We start from the raw sequence: 25038 nt of genomic DNA on the forward strand, positions 1-25038 counted from the left end.
GGGAAAAAAGCACGTACTGTTTCTCTGGTTGCACGACTGCAATCTTTCTCTTCTTTTGTGCTGTAGAAAAGGCAAAAGGGAAAAAGAAAATCAGCTTTGTTAGTGGGGCAAGTCCATTTTTAAAAATAGGTTATAAAGCAAATAGGTACCCATTTTAAAGTAGCAATTTAAATGCTGAAAAGTTATGTCATTCACGCCACAATTTCCTATCAGTTTCTTCTAGCATAGGATAGACGTTAACTCACCAGATGTCAGATCTCAGTACAACTTAGTTCATTTAATCTTATCATTACACTAGCTACTTTATTTTTAAATGTGCATTTAAGAAAGCAAAAGAGTACACCTGTTGTACCTCACATTAGCACACATGTTCAGATCAATTGTTGCAAGCAGTTATCCAGAATGATTTTTTTCCAATAAAAATTGTGATGAAGCAAATGATGTTACTATCACAGCACACTCCCAAGGTGCTATCAGAGGCATGCATTTCAACTAAAACATGTTATTCACAAAAGGAGAACCAGTAGCTCGCAAATATGCCTGGTCAAATATTGACATAAATGAGCAAATAGTGATTTCTTTGGATAAGAACATTTCCAGTTTATATTTGTAACTGATTCAGATCACCTTAACAAAAATAGACCAAAGCTTTTGGCATCTACTAACTTTGGCTCAGATAATCCTACATCTTCCAACATAAGCATAAATTAATTCCAACAAAACTTCTAAAGCTGCTAGAGTCTGGCAGGTTTGGAGTTGGAGTTTGCCTCTTTAAAGCAAAATGTATGTGCAAGAAATGCAAGCAAAAATAAATAGGAAAAATACTCAATAAGATCCTGCTACTCTTGACTATCTGATATTCAATTCCAGTTACTACTACAAAAAGGTCCAGACTTAGGATCTCTCAGGTGAAAAATGAGTTTGGAATACTTGTCTCCCCTGGTCTTTGTTAGCGGGGTGGGGATGCCTGACCCCCTGGGAAAGAGCCAAGCACAACAGACAGATCCAAAATCCTAAAGAAGGAGGAAACTTCACAGTGTTCACCTTAACCTGTATATGATTGTGCTCCAGAAAAACCCAAAGCACTTGCACCCTCCCAAATCCATGTGAAGAGGGGAGGAAGAGGATCTAGGACACCAGGTTCTGTTTGAGGGACAACAAGGACAGAGGGGATTGGAACCCCAACCCCAGGACAACACTCAGGTTGGGGAGAATCTATTGGCCATGCTGGCTGAGCAAGGTCAGAATCTGCAGCTTTTTCTGTGTGAGACAGAGCGGAGTATCGCTCTGTCACCCAGGCTGGAGTGCAGTGGCGTGATCTCAGTTCACTGCAACCTCCGCCTCCCGGATTCAAGCGATTTCCGTGCCTCAGCCCTCCGAGTAGCTGGAATGACAGGCATGCACCACCATGCCTGGTTAATTTTTTGTATTTTTAGTAGAGATGGGGTTGTGCCGTGCTGGTCGGGCTGGTCTCGTGCTCATGACCTCAGGTGATCCACCCACCTCGGCCTCCCAAAGTGCTGAGATTATAGACGTGAGCCACCACGCCTGGCCAGAATCTGCATCATTTTAAGAGACAAGGGGAAAAGAATGTCCCTGTATTGTACACTCCATGTTTTAGAAATATTTTTAAGTAAGGGGAAACGATTACTCCAACTGAATCAGATCCATTGGGCAAGATGGTTTAGGAAAAGGAGAATCCCATAGAATCCAGCTGTCTCTAATCTGAACTACCTGCTTGTTTCACACACATAATGTCCTCTGGTGCTCTTAATAATGCTAACTAGAGGAGCCCTGAAACTCTGTCGCCATCAGGGAATGTGAAGTCAGCTATGCAATGGAACTGTGTTTCCAGCAACGTTGTGAGAGTCTACAGAAGTGGCCACAGAACAGGCTGTTAGGAAGAAGTAAAGTTGGTGTCTAAATTCCATCAAGAAAATGTCAGAGACGGAATCTCTTTAACAGTTAAAACCTGTTATCTCTAAGGACTCATCCTTTTAAATAACACTTCTGATATGCATTAGGGTAGAATAATAAACGCAATGATTTATTAGGTTAGAAGATTTTTAAATGGTACCATTTTGTGACAATAACCTACAAAAATATGTTAAAACACACTATTGGCCAGGCGCGGCCAAAGTGTAATCCCAGCACTTTGGGAGGCCAAGGCAGGTGGATCACTTGAGGTCAGGAGTTCGAGACAAGCCTGACCAACATGGTGAAACCCCATCTCTACCAGAAATATAAAATTAGCTGGGCATGGTGGCGCACGCCTGTTATCTCAGCTACTCAGGAGGCCGAGGCAGGAGAATCTCTTGAACCCGGGAGGCGGAGGTTGCAGAGAGCCGAGATAGCGCCATTGCACTCCAGCCTGGGCAACAAGAGCGAAACTCCATCTTTAAAAAAAAAAAAAAAATTTTTTTTGCATGTATTTAAATGTGCATGTGCGTGTGTGCACACATGTATGAATGGGCGTTTACTGCTGGGTTGTTTAACTGTTAATATTGGTTATTTGGTATTTCTGTAACCAAAGGGACGTGTGGTAATACACTTTATAAGGTACAGTTGAAATATCAGCGATTAGTTAGTGCTAAGAGTAGGCTGTTTATTTTATTTATTTTTTGAGACAGAGTCTCACCCTGTCACCCACGCTGGAGTCTACCGGTGCTTGGTTGCCATCTTGGCTCATTGCAGCATTGACCTCCCGGGCTCAGGCAATCCTCCCACCTCAGCCTCCAGGGTAGCTGGAGACACGTGTCACTCTGCTTGACTAATTTACTTATATATGTACTTCTTTTTTTACGTATATACAGTATCTCACTATGTTGCCCAGGCTGGTCTCAAAATCCTGGGCTCAAGCATTCTCCTGCCTTGGCCTCCCAAAGTACTGAGATTATAGGAATGAGGCACTGTGCCTAGCCTGGTTAAGTGTTTATAAGAATGTCAGTATATTATTGGAACCAATTAAGATTCTGTTAGGAGAAGCTACATGAGAAAAATCAGTTCTTTTAAAGAAATGATAACACAATAATATAGTATCTAACATATTTTTTCACATCAAAACAATGAATTGTATAAAAAACTGAGAGTGATGATTTCAGATATTTTTCCTCTGCCTCTCTGTGACTTTCAACTGTCCCTCACTGTTAAAGTTTGTCAACCTGTGACATCATCTCATGCAAACACTTAAAGATTAAGCGAGATCATGAAAACATGGGTTCTTGGTGGAAAAGCAAAAATCTTATTTGTTCTTTAGAACTTGGTTATAATTTCTTTATGAAGCTGCCAATTTATTCACAAAGATCACTGGTGTCATCCACCCCCCCCTCAACTGGGAACCACTTACAGACTGTTTTGTGTGGTGTAGTCAAAGGATAAGAATTGGCTTCACACCAGCCCACTGGGAAGATGTCCATGGATTCCACATCAACAATGACCTCTGGAACAGGAGTCTGCAGCCCTGCATGGGAAGAAGTTGAAACAAGAGGTACAAACAGATCTTACCAACAAAGAAACAGGAGGACAACAATAATAGAGCATCCCTAACATGGGGAAAAACATTCCTTTATACATTAAAAAACAAAAACAAAAACAAAATAGCAATATGGAAGAGACGACTTTAGAGGAGTCTTTAATCTTATCACAGACACAATTGCTTGAAATATAAAAAGGCAGGAATAAAAGGGGTTCAGATAAAACGAAGGTTTGGAAAAAGAGAGATACTCCGCCCTAAAAGTAAAAGAGGAAGAAGGACTGTAGGAAAAGATTGGCATCGGAGCAGGATTGGCTGAAAGAGAGAACAAGCATCCACCTTTCCTAAGAACAGCTCTGGGGTTAAGGGAATATATCGGAGCTTGGGGTGGGACCTCAGGGCCCACATCTAAGCCTTCATGATATGCTCCACCTAACACCAAGTAAAGGCAACCTTCAATGAAAGAAAGTCAAGCATCACAGCTAAACGGAACCAGTCAAACTCAAAAACAAGGTTTATGAGCAGTGTACATGGACAAGGCCCTTCTCTAGGAAACCTGTCAACTTATCAGTTTGGAGTTACTTTGTTTTGAACTCAGTTTGTGGCCTGTAGACTTTGGCTGTGTCATAGAAAAGTCACTTATGTAGCAATGTCTAAAAGATCCCACTACAATGTGGGACCTGATGACTATCACATCCTATTTCATAATTACAGTCATGCCTTATAAGGACCTGGCTTCACAGCCATGAAACTCTGAAAAAGACAAGAAGACTGGATTTAACAGCAGCAAAAGTTTCAAGGAGCTCTGGCTATGGAGAGAATAAATTTGGAACTAGTTAAAAGAAGAAAATTCGACACCAAATCAATAGTTAAGAAAAAAACACTTTGAACCAGGAATCAAGAGATCAGAGCTCCATTAATAGACGGTGACCCATGGACTCTGACCCCTTAATCCAGCCCTGCTTGGTTTCCTCATTGAGAACCAAGATGAAGATAACACAGTGGCCGGGTGTGGTGGCTCATGACTGTAATCCCAGCAGTTTGGGAGGCCAAGGCAAGCAAATTGCTTGAGCCTAGGAGTTCAAGATCAGCCTCGGTAACATGGCAAGACCTCATCTCTACAAAAAATACAAAATTAGCCTGGCATGGTAGCATGCACCAGTAGTCCCAGCTACTCAGGAGGCCGAGGCAGGAGGATTGCTTGAGTCTAGGAGTTTGAGATCAGCCTGGCCAACATGAAGAAACCTTGTTTCTATAAAAAATACAAAATTAGCCTGGCGTGGTAGTAGGCACCTGTAGTCCTAGCAACTTGGGAGGCTGAGGTGGGAGGACTGCTCACGTCTGGGAGGTCGAGGTTGCAGTGAGCAGTGATTGCACTATTGTACTCTGGCCTAAGTGACAGAGCAAGACACTGTCAAGAAAGGAAGAAAGGAAGAAAGGAAGGAAGGAAGAAAGAAAGAGAGAAAGGAAAGAAAGAAAGAAGGAAAGAAAGAAGGAAAGAAAGAAAAAGAAAGAAAGAAAGAAAAAAAGAAAGAAAGGAAGGAAGGAAGGAAAGAAAGAAAGGGAGGAAGGAAGGGGGAAAGAGGGAGGGAGGGAGGGAGGAAGGAAGGAAGGAAGGAAGGAAGGAAGGAAGGAAAGAAGGGAAGGAGAGAGAAAAGAAAATAACCTGGTGAGCCCCATTACCATCCAAGTCATCTCATAACATCTGAAGAATTCTGAATCACATCCTCCCTCCCCACCAAAACCATAACTTCACGAAGCTAAATGCCAACAACCAAACACAAAATGGTCCTAAATCTGGTGCGAGCTCCACTGGCTCTGACTTTTCATCGTCAAGTAGACATGGTGAAGATGGAGTATGTTACTTGCTAAACGTGGGGTCCCAATTTAGAGCTAAGCCAATATATTGGTGTATCTCAGGTGCTCTGAACATGGACAGCAGGTGCTTATACACACATACTATCACTGTCATTCATCATTTTGAACTTTTGATTGGTTTTCAAATCAATTATCACCACTGTCAGTCTTAACTTTTTAAATGTTTAATTCCCCTGTAATTTAAAGAATATAGAATTTAAAGGAATGCTAGAAGGTTCACAGGGCTTATTTTTGAACAAGGTTAAATAAATAGACATTGTTTCTATCTAATATTGTAAGACTTGACCAACATTTAGCCTAATTGCTAAAGGAATCAAACAAGAAAGAATATGTTCAAAACAGACAAAACGTAAAGAGACTCTCCCCAGAGGCATCTAATGTGGAAGTGCCTCTGCCTGTCCTGAAGGGTGTGGGATTGATTCCCCAGAGTCCAACAAAGCGGGTCCCCGGGCAGGTTCCTGGTACACAAGGTCATTTTCTCCTCCGCAGACCCAAAGAGCATTTGTTTCTTAGCTACTCAAACATTTTGCTAACAGGTTAGATTCCTCTACTAAATATATTTATATTTCCAGATTTGTATTTAGCTACAAATAAGATTTTCAAGGTCATTAAAAGTAGTACTTCAAAAGGAAGCATAAAAGTAACTTTATATTGGGAGGCTGAGGCGGGCGGATCACCTGAGGTCAGGAGTTCAAGACCAGCCTGCCCAATATGGCAAAACCTCATCTCTACTAAAAATACAAAAAATTAGCTGGGCATGGTGGTGGGTGCCTGTAATCCCAGCTACTTGGGAGGCTGAGGCAGGAGACTCACTTGAACTTGGGAGGTGGAGGTTGCAGTGAGCCGAGATCACGCCACTGCGCTCCAGCCTGGGCAACAAGAGCAAAATTCCATCTCAAAAAAAAAGAAAAAAAAAAGTAACTTTATGGCTTATTCCTTCCTCAATTACAACTTTCATCTTCCAATGTTCTGCTAATTCAAACATCACATCGTATTACGGCTTTAATACATACGCTTCAGTACAATGTATACATTAGTATATTGCTAGGGCCATCTTTACCATACTTTAGAATCCTTTGATCATGTTTCCCATTCAATTAAACAAGTATTTATGAGGTCAGATGTGTTGGCTACCTTTCCCTCAAGAAGGTTACAGTTCTGCCTTCTCCCACCCCAAATATATCCCATTAGGGCATCTATTAAATAAGAACTGATGGAAAAGTCAGTTATTTATCACCTGGGAAAGTGTTTCTGACCCTAAACAAATCCCATTCTAAATAATGGGTACCAAGTTCTTCATTTCCCTTTACCAAACTTATGAGTCTACATTTATCTGGCTGGACTCAGACTAATTATTTTCCAAGACAGAAGACCCAATAGCATGCAAAATAATCTATTAAAAGAATGTCCACAATGCTTCTCCTTGATTATTTGAGGACTGCCAAAAGTTCATAGGCAAAGCTGAATGTTCCACTGAAGACCTTTATCATTTTATAGAAAAATCCTGACACATTGCTTCTCGGCCTTTTGGCTAAGATCAAGCGAAAAATCCCCGACAAACAACACAAGACCATGTTCAATCTCTTGACTTTGGCTAAGCTGCATCTGGTCAGTATGGATTCTACTTGTTTATTTTTATCCAGAACCTTCGTCTCAAAAACCATGAGGAAGCTTAATTCCCCATCTATGGGAAAGCACTTAAGTAAATCTGGGTATATCCATATGAAGGAATATTCTGCAGCTATAAAAAAGAATCAGACACCTCTTAATATACTCAGATGTACAGATCTCCAAGATGCACTGCCGAGTATAAAAGGCAGGGTGCAGAACACTGTGCATATATAGTATGCTACCATCTGTTTAAAAGGGGGAAATAACATATATTCATATGTGCATAAAATAAATCTGGAAGGAAATGCAAAATACTAACACAGTGGGTGTCCATAGGGAAAGGAACCAGTTGGCTGGAGGCCGGGACACAGGAGTGGAGGGAGAATCTGACCCAAGATAAACCTTTATGATTTTTTGGCCTTTGTGAATGAGTTACCTATTTTGCAACCAAGGCCTCCACAATCACCACCATTGTAACAATACAACCATAGACACCCAGAGAAGAAAGTAAGACTCTTATACATAAATACGGTATTGCCACAGAGGTCAGGTTAATGAGGGGCCAATTACCATGAAGGAAAATAAAACTAAACAGCAATCAACATTTCCGTTTCTAAGAGAACAAAGACTTTCCGTACTCACAATCTAAATTCATAACAGATTTCTGAGAATCCCTTTGGAACCTTAAAGAGTTCTGCAGCTTGCTACCCCCTTGTCCCCGGTTCAGCAGAACACAGAGGTCTACCTGGTGCTCTCACTGCAACCACACCACGGCTCCACCCAGCCGATGACACAGGGGACTGTAATCGAGACAGTGACCTATGCTACCCAGAGCCCCAGGATGAAAAAGAGAGATGCTTATGGCTTGGGAGGACACCTGAGTGTCTTCCTAGGAACACAATTCTATCAAACTCCTAAAATTATGTAATTACTTCACTCAGAGAAAATCACAGGAGAGAGCGCGAGCATGCATGAGCTTGGGGTGAGAGATGCCACTGGGCAGCAGAGGCAGGAGGGACCCAGGGCGAGGGAGGCTACAAGCCCACCACAAGGAGGCAAATGGGTTCCACCTCCTTCAGGAAGAAAATCGGAACAACTGCTTCAGCTCAGTTAAAGGCTGGAATCAGAAGAAGGAAAAGAAGTATTTAAGGGAATGCGTTAACCTTGCCTAATAAATGTTCCCACTGAAAGTTAAAGGGCATGGCAAATGCTGACAGGCTTGAGTGTGAGATGAACAGGCAAAACACCAGCAGAATGCAAAGCCGGTGTGAGTGCCCGCAAGCAAGACCTGGATGCTGGAAGCCCCACCTGCCCTCTGGGCGTGTTCCCTTTGCAGATGCCTATCAAGAAGCCCAGCGCGCAGAGCCTCCCTGGGTCAGCTCTGGAGCCGAAGGCCTGGGAAAACAAAACCAAAAACAAAACCAAAAACGGTGGGCGAAACTGGTGGCCAGGATCAAGGTATCATAGGAAACAGGCTGAAGGAAACGACAGAAATGGGATTAGACGAGTATGTTGGTAGGGGGGAAGGGGAGAGAGGAGAGAGACCCACACAGTAGCAAACACAGTGCTTACTCCATTCCAAGCGTTCAATCCTCACAACAACCCTAAGAGATAGGGGGTGTTTTCATCCCCATTTCAGAGATCAGTAAACTGAGGCACAGGAAGAAATCCAGCAGCCGGTAAGTGGCAGCTGAAGGATTTAAACCTGGGCAGTCCAGCTCCAGAGCCTTAGAAAGCACCTGGGGTGGGCGGCTATCTTTTTCCTTCCTCGTTTTTATTTCTGGGTGGGGGGGTATGTGTCTAGCATCTGTCTCCCTCCTGTTAGGGCCCCATACAGTTCTTGCAGAATTCCCACCATGTAGTAGCTGTTGCCTGCTGCTACAGGAAAAGCCAGGTCAACCCCAGACCTGCAGGCAGATGAAGGCAGGCTTGGGACCCCTTCAGTGAGAACGTGCTCACCAGGAAGTCACATGCACCACAATGGCAGCTGGAAAACCTGGACTTTGCTATGGTTCCTGCTGCAGAGCCTTCTGGAGAGGCGATTCCCCGGCCTCTGGTCAACAGTCTTCCCAAATCATTCCCAATGGACTTATGACAGCCAGAGCCAGTCCTGCTGCTGGCCCCCAAAACCTAACAGAGCACCAGCCTTCCGAAGAAACACCTGTGGCGGGATTAAACGCCTCTTCCCCGAGACAGCTCCTGTGGGTCACCTGCTTTAACTGTCTGGAAAATACTGTTGCTGTATTCTCATCTGCTGAAGCAGCTTCTCCCCCTAAGGTTTCCTACAGGCCATACTTCTTCTTTGTAAAGGTTTTAAAACCACCCACCCTGGCTTGAAATGTAATTATTTTCACGTTTACATGTTCCCTTGTTTCAATTTTGCAAGTATCTCCAAAATGCATAGTAACTACCTGACCTTTTTTGCCAGTTATGGAAAAACTTAAGGGGCTGTGTTCTGCACCTGGTCCCCTAAACATACAAGGTGGGCTCAGACGGGCTTCTCTGAACAACACCATTGTTCCACAGATGGTCCCCTAAACATATGAGGTGGGCTCAGACAGGTTTCTCTGAACCACACCATGCATTCCCCATTTGACCTACTGGAGTGCTTTACAAACTCTAGGCTGCATGAGAAACATCAGGGGAGGGAGACTTTGCAAATGCAGATTCCCAGAGACACTGCTAAGGGACTTGGAGGCACTAGGTCTGGGAGAAATGTGCATTCTAATAGGACCCCGTTGACTGGGATGTGGAGGGCAGTTTGCTGGAACTCAGTCAGTCAGTCATAGAGACAAACCAGTCAAGGAGTTTCTGAATTTTAGCTTCCAGTATAAAGGATCTCACTGTCCCCAAATTCGGTTGGCCAAACAGCAGTTCTTAATGGACTGCTGTGTCTTAAATCGCTATTTCATTTAGGAATACACATTTTATTTCTTCCTCATATCTACTCAGCAAACACTGAGCAAGCAAAGTGCACAGGACCGCCTGTAAAAACATGGTGCTTTGTCAGGTGCACGGAGAGGAACAGAGCCCCGTGGGACAGTGTCCAGCACCAAGAACCAAATCAGGAGGCTTGCAGACACAAGTGCTCCTTTCAGCTGGAGCACAGGCTCCCGCAGGTGGCAAATCTTACAAGAAAAGTGCTGCCTAATAATACTATCAGCAACCTCCATTTACTAAGTAATGACTACTACGTGCTAACATGACTCTTACACTCTATCGATGTTCATCCACTTGCCACCATCCTATAAGAGACTCTATCACTAGCTGTTTTATACAGCTGTACAAATAAAAAAGATTTTACACTCAGAAAGTGCCAAGTTCACACATCCAGGAAGCATATGTGCCTACAGAGGATGGGTTGCTGAGTGTCATGTTATGGAATTTAGTCTCTACTCGATAGCAAAGACTTGCAACCAAGCCAAATGCCCATCAATGATAGACGGGATAAAGAAACTGTGGCACACACACACCATGGAATACTATGCAGCCATAAAAAAGAATGAGTTCATGTCCTTTGCAGGGACATGGATGAAGCTGGAAACCATCATCCTCAGCAAACTAACACAGGAACAGAAAACCAAACACTGTATGTTCTCACTCATAAGTGGGAGCTGAACAATGAGAACATATGGACACAGGGAGGGGAGCATCACACACTGGGGCCTGTCAGGGGGTGGGGGTAAGGGGAGGGAGAGCATTAGGACAAATACCTAATACATGCGGGGCTTAAAACCTAGATGACGGGTTGATAGGTGCAGCAAACCACCATGGCACATGTATACCTATGTAACAAACCTGCGTGTTCTGCACACGTATCCCAGAACTTAAAGTAAAATAAAAAAATTAAGAAAAAAAAAAGAAACAGACCTACTGTGTATTAGGAGGAAGGCAATGCCTGTATTTTACAGAAATAACCTCAAAGCCCCATGAAGAGGGCAGAGACAGCAGGTAGGAGGCGGCTGAAATCACAGAGCCAGGGAGGAGGGCCTGAGTGCAATGTGGGGGCCAGAAGAGGACAGGCGGAGGTCCGGACTGAAGTGACTCATGGGTTGTGGGGGTGGTGGTGGGAGGGCAGGAATTACTGTAGAGTTTCTAACTTTGAGGATGCCGTGGCTTCCGACTTGGGTGAATAACAGCATCATTCGTCAGCCAGGATGTTCACGGAGAAGAGCAGAGATGGGTTCTGACGGTTCTGCCGGTGAGTTCTGTTCTGGAAATGCTGCTGCCACGTGGAGATGTTTTGCAGGGGATGGAAAGGGAGTTGTGAGTGTGAGGCCATGGGCGCGGGCACTCAGATCCGTGCGCGAGGCCATGGGCGCGGGCACTCAGATCTGTGCGCGAGGCCATGGGCGCGGGCACTCAGATCCGGGCGCGGGCACTCAGATCCGTGCGCGAAGCCATGGGCACGGGCACTCAGATCCGTGTGTGATGCCATGGGCGTGGGCACTCAGATCCGTGTGCACAGTGTGACCGTCCAAAGCCACAGAGAAAGACGAGGCCACGCTGGGCACAGATGGCTGAAGAGCAGGACTGGGGGATACTAACCTCTACATCTGAGAAAAGCAGAGCAAAGAAGAGGCCAAGAAAAGTTATCTGGGGAGGAGCTGACGGTGGGAAGGGAGCCAGCCCTGCCACCCCAGGACTGTGCAGAAGATGGAGGAGACAGAGGAGCAACCAAGGAAGGGCAAGCATTGCCACGAGGAAAGGAGTGGGAACATCCAGAGACAGAAGTCACCAAGGGTGGTAGAGAAACATACTAAAAAGAAAACATCACGAGTAAAAAGCAAGAAACAACCAACCAAAGCAGGAGATGGAGAATATATGCGATCCTTCTTAACAAGAGGTTAAGAAAACGTCCAGCATCTTCCGGCCACCACTCTTAAGAACACAGGCCACTGCAGCAGGTGAAGAGAGGACAGTGGCCCTGCCAGGTTGGGGAACTTCCCCTGTGGGTTGCTGTGTTGCGTTCCTGTCTTGGATGCTGGGTACAAATGAAGCAAGTGGAGAAGGAAAGGCCAGCATAACAGCATGAGTTCAGAGAACTAACCCACCTCCACCAACCAGTCAGATAAATGGGAAGATGCCACCGGACAATTCCAGAGTGACACATTTCTTAAGATGGGCAAAGGACAGATTAGATTTATTCCTAAGCTATCACTGCTTCTTGTGTTTAAATACCTATGAGGAAATACTACGGACTTATGGGATCCCCACACTGCTCCCCAAACACACTTGCAGAAATCAGAAACTACACACGTAGCGGACCTGCCTTGCACGTAAGTGCTGTGCTTGTCAGTGTGGAATGTGAAGTTCGTGGTACAAGGAGGCAATTCCTGAACTCCAAAAACTTACTGTCCAAAGCTGTGCACAGCACAGATTCCTAGCTTGATACCTGTAGGGTGTGTTTTGTCATTATTTATTTTTTCCACCCATTCAAAGCACAAAAACACTAACTGCAGATTCCATGCCTGTTTTAATTTATAACAGGGCTTCCCAGTTCAAAACTGGGTTTTATTATTCGCACTTTAAAGCTCTCTTCAACAATTTCTGCAGTGGTAACAACTGAAAGAGCTAAATAACTCAGAAGTAAGGAAGTCTGCTTGTCTTCCTAACTCTTGTGACATGAAAGGCATTTCTGCCTCAACTAAAAGGCTAAAATACTCAGCACTAGGGAAGAGAGAGCTGATCACATTCCTTCTAAATAGGAGGAAAAGTGTATGAATCATGATGAGAACAAAAACAGAGAAAACAGGCTGGGCGTGGTGGTTCACACCTGTAATCCCAGCACTTTGGGAGGCCAAGGTGGGCAGATCACTCGAGCCCAGGAGTTTGAGACCACCCTGGGCAACATAGTGGGACCCCCATCTCTACTAAAAATACAAAAGAAATTAGCCAGGTGTGGTGGCACGTGCCTGAAGTCCCAGCTACTCAGGAGGCTGAGGTGGAAGGATTATTTGAGGAGTTTGAGGCTGCAGTGAGCCGTGATCACACTCCAGTCTGGGTGACAGAGCAAGACCCTGTCTCAAAACAAAACAAAAATATACAGAACATCTTCCAAATGTTTCCTATGGTCTTGAACCTGTTTTAGGGGATCTCCATAGATTAATTAATGTTGCAATCATCTCCTGAGGCAGGGGTTGTTTTATCCAACACTGTACATGGGGGCTCCAGGGCACTGCTCTGCTCAACCAAGCACTGGAATCCCTCCCTAGGCAATCGGAACCTGGGTTCACCTGCATGGCTCATATCCGTGGAGGCAGGGCCCCGCAGAGGCAGCACAGAACCCTGCAGGGAGGAGAGTCCGCTGCAGGTGCCAGAGGGTGGCTGGCCGATGAGTTTAAGCCCACTGACTCAACTTCATAGACATCAGGGCCTGACCTGCTTCCCTCCTCCCTCCCTGCTGTGTTTGGCTTGAGGGTCTACTAGGGATGGCTCCCCGTGCATCGAACACAGTAGACAAACTCGCTAGGCGGTATAGACCCCCGTGGGATTGTCTGTTCATCCCAGCCACCGGGAGCAGCTCAGTGCCTAAGACTTGAGCACATTCTCAAGGAACCAGGTCCAGCACAGAGTCCCTCTCTGGCTCCTGAGAATTTCCTCTTCATTCTCTCTCTTGGAAAATTCTTCCTGGAAACTCTGCTAACTGCTTTAATGCAAACCAAGCCCCTGCTATAAGTAATACCATGATTGCCATTTTAGAAATGGGGAAACCAGGGCTTAAGCAATGTGCTCAAGGCCACAGGGCCACCAGGAGCCTGCGTTCACACCTGGCACTGCCTGGCTCCAAATTGCTGTGACTGCAGCCGACCCCGCTCCCATCGCAGACCGCAGATCATGGTGACTGATATGGTTTGGCTGTGTCCCCACCCAAATCTCATCTTGAATTGTAGCTCCCCAAATTCCCATGTGTTGTGGGAGGGGCCTGGTGGGAGATAACTGAATCATGGGGGGCAGCTCCCCCATACTGATCTCGTGGTAGTGAACAAGTCTCACAAGATCTGATGGTTTTAGAAGGGGTTTCCCTTTTTGCTTGGCCTCATTCTCTCCTGCCGCCGCCATGTAAGACGTGATTTTCAGCTTCCGCCATGATTGTGAGGCCTGTCCAGCCATGTGGAACTGTGAGTCCATTAAACCTATTTTTCTCATCAGTCTTGAGTATGTCTTCATCAGCAGCATGAAAACGGACTAATACAGTGACTCAAGTGACTACCGAGCTAGCTTGCTGCCCCCTCCTTGCCAGTGCCCCATCTGGCTAGTACCCCGTTTGCTTCTAAAAGTCTCCTCGTTTAAGCAAAGTTTGTGGTCACCGTCCCCACATATCCTGTAGCCTCTGATGAGGGCCTCAGTGTCAAAATTCCTGCCACTTCCTATGCCTCCTCACCTGGAATCCCCATCCGTATCTTAAAATGCAACTGTTGCTATTCAAATCTGTCTCCTTCCAAACCTGTTCTTCCTCCTCTGTGTCCCTAGTCCTTTTAATGTGTCCCTGGGGACACTTCCAAGGAAGCCAAGGGATCAGGACCAGCCCCTCTATCAACTAACTCTTCAGTCCTCCATTAACAACAAGCCACCTACAATTTAATATTCTTGCCAATAGGTGGCCAGGTCTATGAGGACCAAAAAGACAATATGGTAAATTATGATGAAAGTAGATAAACATAAAGCATTATTTATGATTGATAATAAATCTTGTAAAAGGCCATTTTCAGACAAATCCAGCATGATTTGACTCATGTGAGGTACTTGAAGTCATCAACTTCATAGAGACGGGAAGGAGGATGGTGCTGGTCAGGGGCTGAGGAGGGAAGGGAGACTTTAACGGGGAGAGAGTTTCAGTTTTGCGAGACGAAAAATGTTCTGGAGATGGATGGTGGTGATGGGTATATAACTGTGCAAATAAACTTTAGGCCACTGAACTGTATAATTTAAAATGACTAAAGTGGTAAATTTGATGTTACATATATTTTAAAACCATTCTTAAAAATGAAAAATTTTTTCAATAAAATATCTCAATGAAACCACCCAAAAGTTCTTGTCAGTCTGTTGCATTAACTGCTAAACGTGAGCTAGAAATCTACCAGGTCTTATTTGAAGTGCAATGTAAGTGGCGCGCAGGTATATATTTAGCCAGGTGTCCAGGAAAAATGATTCTGAGAAAGAAGACTCCAAAAAAGACACTAAGGAAGACAATGCAAGCAGGCAAACCTTCTTCTGGGCTAAAGAGCTAGGAGAGCACACCGAACTGCTGGACCAATGTATTTGTCCCGTAAAAAAAGGACTGGAAATGAATAGAAAGTCACTTGGTTTGTAGAAAGGCAGAGCTGTGAGTGTGGGAGCCAGTGTGTGCGGCCATAATGCTAGAGACCTAAGACTGAAAGTAACTTGTCTTATATGAACAATATTCACAGTTACAGACATGATGACCTGCAGCAGAACACTGACCTAGGAGAAGGCACTGCCTCCTTTCCGGAACACTGGCCCCATCATCATCAGTCACCCTTGCTAACTACCAGTGGTTTCTGAGAGCTTAAAATTCTTTTCAAATATGCACTTAAAATGATATTACATTAATCTCATGTAGTTTATTCATTGCTCCCTCTTCAACAACAGCCCCTTTAGAGACATGTAAGGAATGAATCAACTTCAAGAGAAGTCAGATATTAACTAGAAAGAATCATTTTAATTACCTAAAAGTGGTCAGTCTAGTGTTGAAAAGACTTCAAATCAATTTAATGCACGAAAATAACTAATAAAATTGTTACAAAGTACTTTATAAATTTAAAGTGTCAAATGAATGGCCTATAATTGGAATAATCATCATTAGACAAAAAAATTTAACAGCCACAAAGTGACCATGATGAAACTCTATCATTTTATTCCCAACATGGAGGAAAGGAAACACTAGATAGATAAAACTGAAATAATGAGAGCTAAGTGCCATTAAGCTGTCACTCTGAAAGGTCAGTGTTCAGTAAGGGCCAAAATCAAAACCAAAACCAAAATTCAAGCAAGACCCAGGAAACTGACTGGAATTTTACTTTATTTGTATGCAATATCTTTTGTAAGTAATGAAAAAGATGCATGATTTTGAGCAATAATTACAGGTAATATACTATTCAACAGATAAGACTCAACAGACTGTTTACAAACACTTTTTAGAACAATGAATCAGGTCTGGAAAAATGGTCAATGTATATTTTCTGATCTGTTTCCTAACACTAACTAATTTTCATCACTACCCAATGAAAACACTCTGGGGAATAAGAAAAAGATCGGACATGAGCTGACTTCTATTTCTTTGCTAGAAAATCAAAAATCTGTATTCAAAGAGAACAGGACAAAGAAGAAAATACTGCCCAAAATGCTAAATATGCACTAAATGTTGTTCATCACTCTTTTTTAAGATGTGGGAAGCCGTAGGGTCTGGTGAATTAAGCAACAGAGAAAATGTCAAGAGCAATGGAATTGAACCCTAGGCAGATCTTAATAGCTTAGCTAGTTTCTCCACCTATAAAAATCAGGACACTCTTACTACTGTTTGTGTTAGGTAATTAACAGTCATAAAGCATGCTGAAAGTAGAAACTGCTAAATAAATAATGACTGCCAAAGAATTTTAACCATAACGCGCTAAGTAATAAGGATAAAACATGGGCTTTTAACTTGACCATTTTTGTTTTCAAATTAATAATGCAAACAAGAGTCCAATCTTGTTAAGATGGCTCAGCATAGTGTTAGATAGCAAGTTAAATTTAGTCATTACAAAGTACAGAAGGGAATCTTGCTTCTCCAAGAGCAGTTCACCCAACTCTAGGTGGAGCTGTGAAAATAAAGCCATGTTCTATTCCTGTAAGCTACAGAAATGTTACCACGTTGCCTGTGTCTACACTTTCGTGAATTCCAGAACGAGGCCATTCTACTTGAAAACCTACTAAGCAATCAACTTTTTGGGAATTTCCATTTATTTCACATTGATTTTGGAACCCTAAACTTCAGTAACGTTTTAAACAATTTTCTGGGAATTGGCAACACAGTGATGTCAGCCACAATGACTGTTTTCCACATTTCCCAATCCCCTGGACTACATATGTATGAGATTGTAGGCTTATTTAAGACCTTTGCAGACATTTTATAGATGCATGGTGAGGAAATAAAAATGGATATCTGAGCACCAATTCTATGATTTTCCTTCTAAACTCTTTATTCCAATCATGGTATTGAGTAAGTTGTAAGATTTAAACTATGAACTAGGAGAGCTAACTTTATTTTACTATTCATATCTATTCATTTTTGCATATATACTTAAAATAACTACTGAGTATTATGAAATCCTAGGAAAAAACCCAAAGAATTATAAATCACAGAAAGATGGGAAAGTCTTGGAGATCAAATCCATTGTAATTATTTATCACTGAAAACCCACCACCTGGAAAATATGGTTTTCTACTTAAATATAAAGTCTGATCAGGCTTCTGTTCACAAAATACAGCATTCTGTGAATTTTCTTGCACCTGTAAATACGCTATAGCTATAAAGGATAGTTTCAACATCACTGAACAAACAAGCCTAAATTCTGTTTATCAGACATTTGGGGAGAAGTCATCCTCCAGGTACTATTTTGAGGAAGAATTAAACATCTACGAAAGAAATCAAAGTAAAGGATATAACCACATTAAAATACAAATGTACAATTTTGTCCTGATAATAACCAAGACCTGGAATCTCAGTTTTAGTGACTCACATTAATTTAATTGTGACATTTGCTTTTCTAATCATAGATGTAAAAAGACCACTGTGTTCCAAACATAATTATCTTGCCAGCATCTCATTGCATGAAATTATTAGTTAAGATGAGAGCCTCTGAATACATTTATATTTGATTAGTTTCACTTATTTAAGAACACGGAATAATTTAAGATCTGTTTAAATGAAAGAGAAGTAAGGCCCCTTCTGAGAAGGGCTGCTTTCCTCCACACGTTGGCATTTCGACAAACTCTACATTCCCCCCAGCGACTGCTACCCCCAGCAAGTACGTACCTTCCAGGTGAAGCCACATTAGCCGCCCCTTCACACTCACAACGGAGGCCACACACAGTTCTCCTGGATTCCTGGGGTTCACAGCTTCAAGTTTCATGTTCTTTGTGAAACCTCGACTGAATGATGTCTGCAAGAGAAACGAGACCAACACTGAGCCAGTGCTGACGCAGCAGGACAAAGCTGGGCAGATGAAGAAAGAGAAAGAAATGCACGCACACGCATCTTACATCAACAAGACAGGCTCACGTACGTGTTTGTCCTTCCCACTGTTCATGAAGAAAGAACCAGGTGGTCTTCATTTTTGTTTCCCAGAAATTAGAACTATGCCTAGCACATAGTAGGTGCCTAATACTATTTGTTAAACGAGTGACAGTATGAATTCATTCTCTTTCCAGTTCCATATGCACCCTTCCTTCTTTCTTTTTTTTTTTTGTTTTTGAGACGGAGTCTGGCTCTGATGCCCAGACTGGAGTGCAGTGGCGCGATCTCGGCTCACTGCCAGCTCCGCCTCCCGGGTTCACGCCATTCTCCTAACTCAGCCTCCTGAGTAGCTAGGACTACAGGCGCCTGCCACCATGCCTGACTAATTTTTTGTATTTTTAGTAGAGACAGGGTTTCACCGTGTTAGCCAGGATGGTCTCGATCTCCTGGCCTTGTGATCCACCTGCCTCAGCCTCCCAAAGTGCTGGGATTACAGGTGTGAGCCACCGTGCCTGGCTGCACCCTTCCTTCTATGATCACTGAAGTACACACCATTTCCTCCACCTTCCTATACCCATTGATAACAGTTCAAGTGGGAACACGGAATTTCCATCCAGCATCATTTTCCTTTACAGGAAATGGGAAAAATATTCTTTAGAATTTTTCGTAGTAAAAGGCCGGGTGTGGTGGCTCATGCCTGTAATCCCAGCACTTTAGGAGGCTGAGGCAGGTGGATCACTTGAGGTCAGGAGTTCAAGACCAGCCTGGCTAACATGATGAAACTCCAACTCTACTAAAATACAAAAATTAGCTGAGCATGGTGGCACATGCCTGTAATCCCGGCTACTCGGGAGGCTGAGGCAAGAGACTCACTGGAACCCGGGAGGCAGAGGTTGCAGTGAGCTGAGATCTCGCCACTGCACTCCAGCCTGGGCGACAGAGTGAGACTCTGTCTCGAATGAAAAAAAAAAAAAAAGATTTTTTCATAATAGTGTAGTTCTTTTTGATGATGAATTCTTGTGGTTTTATTTGAAACTATCTTTATTTTCCCTTGTTCTTTTTGTTTATTGCTATTATTTTCCTTTGTTCTTTTTGTTTATTGCTATTTTTGTTTATTGCTATTGTTTATTGCTTTTTGTTTATTTCTATCTTTTTAAGATCACTTTAAACATTTTTACATAGAGTAAAATTCAGTCTTTTGGATATACTGTTCTCTGAGGGTAGGGCTGTGAGACCAGTGAATTTCATTATGCAGCTACAACCACAATCAACACACAGAACCAACCCTTCACCCCCAAAATACCCTTGCATTGCGGCCCTTTGGTAATCAGTCCCTCCAAAGCACTCAGTTCCTGGCAACCACCAATCTGTTTTCTGTTCTTATAATTTCCTTTATATTTCTTTATATTCTCATTATGAGAAAATTTTCCTGTATAACTATAGTTCTTAAACTTTAGGATCAGAATCCCCATTTTATTCTGTAAGTCATGTAAATGGACTCAATATCTGTAGCCTTTTGAGTCTGGCTTCTTTCACTTAGTATAATACACTGAGATTCATCCATGCTATTACATGAAATGGAAGTGTGTCCTGCTTTCTTGCTGAGTAGTTTGTACAGATGCACCAGAGCTTATCTATCCACTTACCAGTTAAAGGACATTTGAGTCGTTTTCAGTGATTGTGATTAAAGCTGCCATAAACATTAAACATTCTGGTACAACTTTTCATGTAAACGTAAGTATATTAATCTGCTCAGGCTGCTGTGGCAAAATACCACAGACTGTGAAGTTTAAGCAACAAAAATTTATTTTGTCATAGTCCTGGAGGCTGGAAGTCAGAGATCAGGGTGTCAGCAGGGGTGGCTTCTTTGGAGGTCTCTCTCCTTCACTTGTGGATGTTGTCTTCTCCCTGTGTCCTCATGTGGTCAGGCCTCTGTGTGTATTTAGCAGTTTCTACTTTCAGCATGCTTTACGGCTGTTAATTACCTAACACAAACAGCAGTAAGAGTGTCCTGATTTTTACAGGTGGGGAAACTAGCTAAGCCATTAAGATCTGCTGGGGTTCAGTCCCCATCTTCTTTTTTTTTTTTTTTTTTTTTTGAGACAGGGTCTCATTCTGTCACCCAGGCTTGAGTATAGTGGCATGATCTCAGCTCACTGCAACCTCTGCCTCCTGGGTTCAAGCGATTCTCCTGCCTCAGCATCCTGAGTAGCTGGGACTATAGGAATGCCCCACCATGCCCAGCTAATTTTTTTGTATTTTTAGTAGAGTTGGGGTTTCACCATGTTGGCCAGGCTGATCTCGAACTCCTGACATCTTGGCCTCCCTAAGTGCTGGGATTACAGGTGTGAGCCACTGAGCCTGGCCCCCTCTTTTCTTATAAGGACACCAGTCACACTGGATGAGGGTCCATCCATAGGACCTCATTTTATCTTAATTACTTCTTTAAAGACCGTATCTCCAAAGACACTCACATGCTGAGGTATTGGGGGTTAGGATTTGAACACATGAATTTGAGGGAGGCACAATTCAACCCATACCATTAAGTTTGCCTGTTTTTAGAGATGGGACCGCTAGACCATATGGTAAATGAATATTTAACCTTCTAAGAAGCTGCCAAAATGTTTGCCAAAGTTGCTACAGCATTTTGCATTCCCATGAGCAGTGTGTGAGAGTTTTAGTTGCTACACATCCTCATCAGCACCTGGTATTGCCAGTTTTTCAAAATCCAGCCATTGTAATAGGTATCTAGTGGTGTCTCATGGTGGTGTTAGCTTGCATTTGCCCTGCTGACTACTGATGCTGAGCATGTTTTTTTGTGATCCACACATCTTCTTTGATGAAATGTCTTTTTTAATTCTTATTCAGCCACCTCTTTTGGGTCTTCAATTCTACATAATAATTGTCCCTCAGATCCTGAGATTCCATTTGTCCTTCATTTCCCTGCCCATCTTCTTCTGTTTTTCAGACAAAATAATTTCTATTTTCAAGGTCATGGACTCTTTCCTCTCTCGTTCCGATTAAGCTAATCCAATAAATTTGTTGATTTCAAATATTGTATTTTTGAGTTCTAGAATTTCTCTTTTTTATAGTTTCTACTTCTTCTCTGGGACTTCCTATCTTTTCATTCATTATGAGAATATTTTCCTTTATATCTACAGTTCTTAAACTTTAGGATCAGAATCCCCTTGAAAATCTTTTAAAAATATAAACTTCTGGGCTTCTCCCCAACGTTTTGATTCAGCTGATTGTAGGTGGAGCCAGAGAATGTGTATTTCTGAAAAGTGCCCAGGTGATACCGAGGCTGCTGGTCTCACGACCACCCTTTAAAGGACCACTGCTTTACATCACACTTAGTTACAATAGGGGCTTGAAAATACTTGTCTGCTCATTCCAACACCTGGGTCATGATGGGTTTAGTCTATGCTTGGTTTAGTCTATGTTGATTATCTTTTCTATTGATAATGAGGCGATTTTCCCATTTCTTCTTTTCTATTGGGAATGAGGCTGATTTTCCCATTTGTCTTGAGCAATGTAGGAATTAAAGAATGGATATTTTAAATGTTATGTTGTGGCGACTCTGGATTACGTCATATTCCTACCAAAAGTGTCAACTTTTCTATTTTATCAAGCTATCACCTTGGTTGGACTGAAACTACAGACTCTGCCTCTTGAGAAGCAGCTCAAATCTCAATTGAGTTCACCTCTCCTAGGCTGCTTGGAGTCTTCCTGGCACCCACATGATTCAGGAATCACCATAAAAACATAGACAGAATTTACACATGGAATCTGGGGTTCCCGATCCTGGCTCTCCACTGTCTGAGTCTCCCCTCACTTTCCAGGATCTGTGGTTGCCCAAATTTTGTAATATGGTTCATCAGGCCAGAGAGACCATGAATTTTATATCACTCTCCCACATGTCGTCAACTGTGGCTGCCCTCAAGCTAAAAGTCTGAAAAAAATGGGACAATTCTCCCATGCTATTCCCTTCTTCCAGTCTCCTGTTCTCCTGCCTCCTTTTGCTCACGTTCCACTACCTTCAAATAGTCGTTTTTGGTCCTGTGTCCAGACTTTAGAGCTGCTCTACATGCAGAAGGGTCAATTCAGTATGAGCTTACTCAGCCAATACTGAAAACATTATTTTAAAATAAATATAAAATTTTCCCAAATTGCCAACTACTATAAATTATCATCAGACATGTTACAATACTATAGATTTATATACTTATGGATACCAAGATAAACAGGTTCCTGTAAGTAACAGAGACTACTTCTTTTTCTGACTTGTGGAAAGAAATCAAGGTAATTCACATTTACATGTCTTTTTCTAAAACTTAATTTGAAAAATATAACTATATCTTTATGTAACCTGAAAAAAGTGATCCAATGCATGTTAAGAAATCAACTGGCTCCATGCCTTTACATTTCTTTGGAAATAGGAAGCAAAGATCTTCTAGGTGGGCTATTTGTTTCTGCAAGTTACCCAGCCTCACGCACAGCTATTATGTATTGAGCTTCCTTCTGAAAATACAATCCCATCGGCCGCTTGAAAAACCTCTAAGTAAGTTAAAATGCATTTATCCTTCTTAACAAGGGAAAGCTACAACCACATAACCTATTTTCATTTCAATCCATCGCTTGAGGGTAATTTATAAAGGATCAATAGCAAAACTGTTACCTGTGAGTTTATTTACCAAGCATTTTACTGTGTCGATTCCTTTCATAACAGCCTCTGTTAAACATCCCTGGGGAAATGTCTTCCATGCATCCAATTCCACACTAGCTCTCCTCTAATACACAGGATATGTGTGATTAAAAAATGAACTCGTAATACGCATTCCATTAAAGAGCACTTATAGCAAGCTAACAAATTCAGCAAAGCATCACCAATGCAATGCATACGTCAACAATCCTATCTATTACATAAACGGAGTGCCAGAAACAAAGACATTCCTCCTGAACATGCCCGCAGATTCATCCAAACAGAGAGCATCTTGGTGGACAAATCCTGAAAGCTCAGAAGCCACCTGGGAATGTGGTGATTTACTCTACCATTCAAAGCCATGTGGACAATTCCTGGCTGCGAATGGGAACAGAGGACTGATAAAAAGAAGCTTTAGTGGGGCAAGGACTATACTGCCATAGAAGAAATCACTCTTTAAATATAAAATGAAAGAGAGAGAGAAGGATTTTCTTCCAAAAGTTAATGATTCGGGGAAGGAATATTTCTCTTTGTACCTTGTCAGGTACAAAACACAATTTCAAAAGGGTTTTAGGGTGCTACAAGATGTTTCCACGGCCCTCAATGAAAGCAGACAAGCCAGCAGATTCTGTGACTGTGACATCAATACGGTGAGAAGTCAAGACAGCACAGGACATCAAAGCTTTCAGAGTTAACCAGCTGAAGTCCTCATGGGGGCATGGCTATGCAGCCGGCCCTGTCACCTAAACACACACCACTCGGTTCTTCAAGATACAGAGAAACCGCTCTTGTGCAAAGGCGACATCATTCAGTGGCAATCCTGTGGAGAGCCAGGACTGGGAACCACAAATTCTATGTGTAAATTCTGCCTAGATTTTTGACTGCTCCCCGGATCATGCAGGTGCCAGGCAGGCTCCAAGCAGCCTAGATAAGGAGATAACTCGACTGAGATTTGAGCTGCTTCTCAAGGTCGTTCAATCATAGAAGGATCCTTGATTTCCAGCCTTGCTGCTGATGTGCTTCTGTATTTACAAGTACCAGCTGACCCAGTCATCAACCTACTGAATCCTCCAAACTCTGATTTTGACTTGCACTCACTTTTGAACTTCTGCCTATGCAGCCACCCCTTTCTCGCTTCGTTTTTCATATTGTTATGTCTAGAGTGCAATGACAGTGTGGCAGCAACAAACCCGCAAGCTCCAGGAAGACATGCTCAGCAAACAAGTCTCTGACCAGCGAGTGCTTTGCACTGTTGTTACGGATCTCAATTAAGAGGAGACTATAATCTTTTCGTCTTAACATAAATTAACTTTCCTAACTAAAAGCATGTTGAACACAGTAGACTATACATTTAAGCCTAATTCTTAAAACAGAGATAACTGATATCTCTACTCATAGTTCCTAGGATTGAAGAATTATTGATAATTTTGTAAACTACAGTCACGTACTGCATAGTGACGTTTCAATGATGAAATGCGTATACAATGGTGGTCCCATATGATTATATGGTTATACCACATAACCTAGGCTATGTGGTATAAGCTATACCATATAACCTAGGCTATGTGGTATAAGCTATACCATCCAGGCCATGGATGAATCTCAAAGCTGTATGTAGTATAGGCTATACCATCTAGGCCTGTGTAGGTACAAGGTACACTCTATGACATTCACACAACAATGAAGCGGCCCGATGATGCATTTCTCAGAACATACCCCGATCATTAAGCAATGCATGACTGTAGTTTATAAAACAACCTCCTATAATTCTGTAAGTACACACATGTGCACACACACACACACTCATTGCCACTTTATGTGTCACAAAAGTCCTATTATTATGTTCCAATTAGCTCTATATGAACCAGGTAGTAGCTTAAAGTAAGCAAAGCACAGAAGTCACTAGCATCTAACTGGACATCAAAGAAAGTATTAAAGCCATCAAAATAGGTAAGACAGCATTTTAAGACTAGGCCTCAAGAGCAAAGACTCTCCTACCAGTGGGTTCGTGGATAAGATGCTACACAGCAAGTGTTCCTCTAACAGGGGAACAGATGGCCAGCCGTCCACCAAAATGTGTCCTCTTCACTCCAGAGTTCAGAATCACAGCTGGGCAGCAAGCCCAGGCAGGACCCA

The 25038-nt window shown here is 42.7% G+C and overlaps 1 protein-coding gene across 3 annotated transcripts in view; it reads right to left on the bottom strand.

Moving 5' to 3' along the window:
- The window catches only part of SFMBT2 (Scm like with four mbt domains 2), a 256051-nt gene that overhangs the window by 44054 nt on the left and 186959 nt on the right, over window positions 1–25038 (bottom strand). For all 3 annotated transcript variants that reach the window (XM_034929914.2, XM_008953126.4, XM_055092391.2), the window contains 3 exons: window positions 18000–18126; window positions 3347–3460; window positions 18–60 (listed from right to left, as the gene is read on the bottom strand). In XM_034929914.2, coding sequence (XP_034785805.2) covers window positions 18–60; window positions 3347–3460; window positions 18000–18126 — 284 coding nt within the window. The remainder of the gene's footprint in view (window positions 1–17; window positions 61–3346; window positions 3461–17999; window positions 18127–25038) is intronic.

The sequence above is a fragment of the Pan paniscus genome, chromosome 8 (genome assembly GCF_029289425.2).
Source record: "Pan paniscus chromosome 8, NHGRI_mPanPan1-v2.0_pri, whole genome shotgun sequence".
In the NCBI taxonomy this organism is placed as follows: domain Eukaryota; kingdom Metazoa; phylum Chordata; class Mammalia; order Primates; family Hominidae; genus Pan; species Pan paniscus.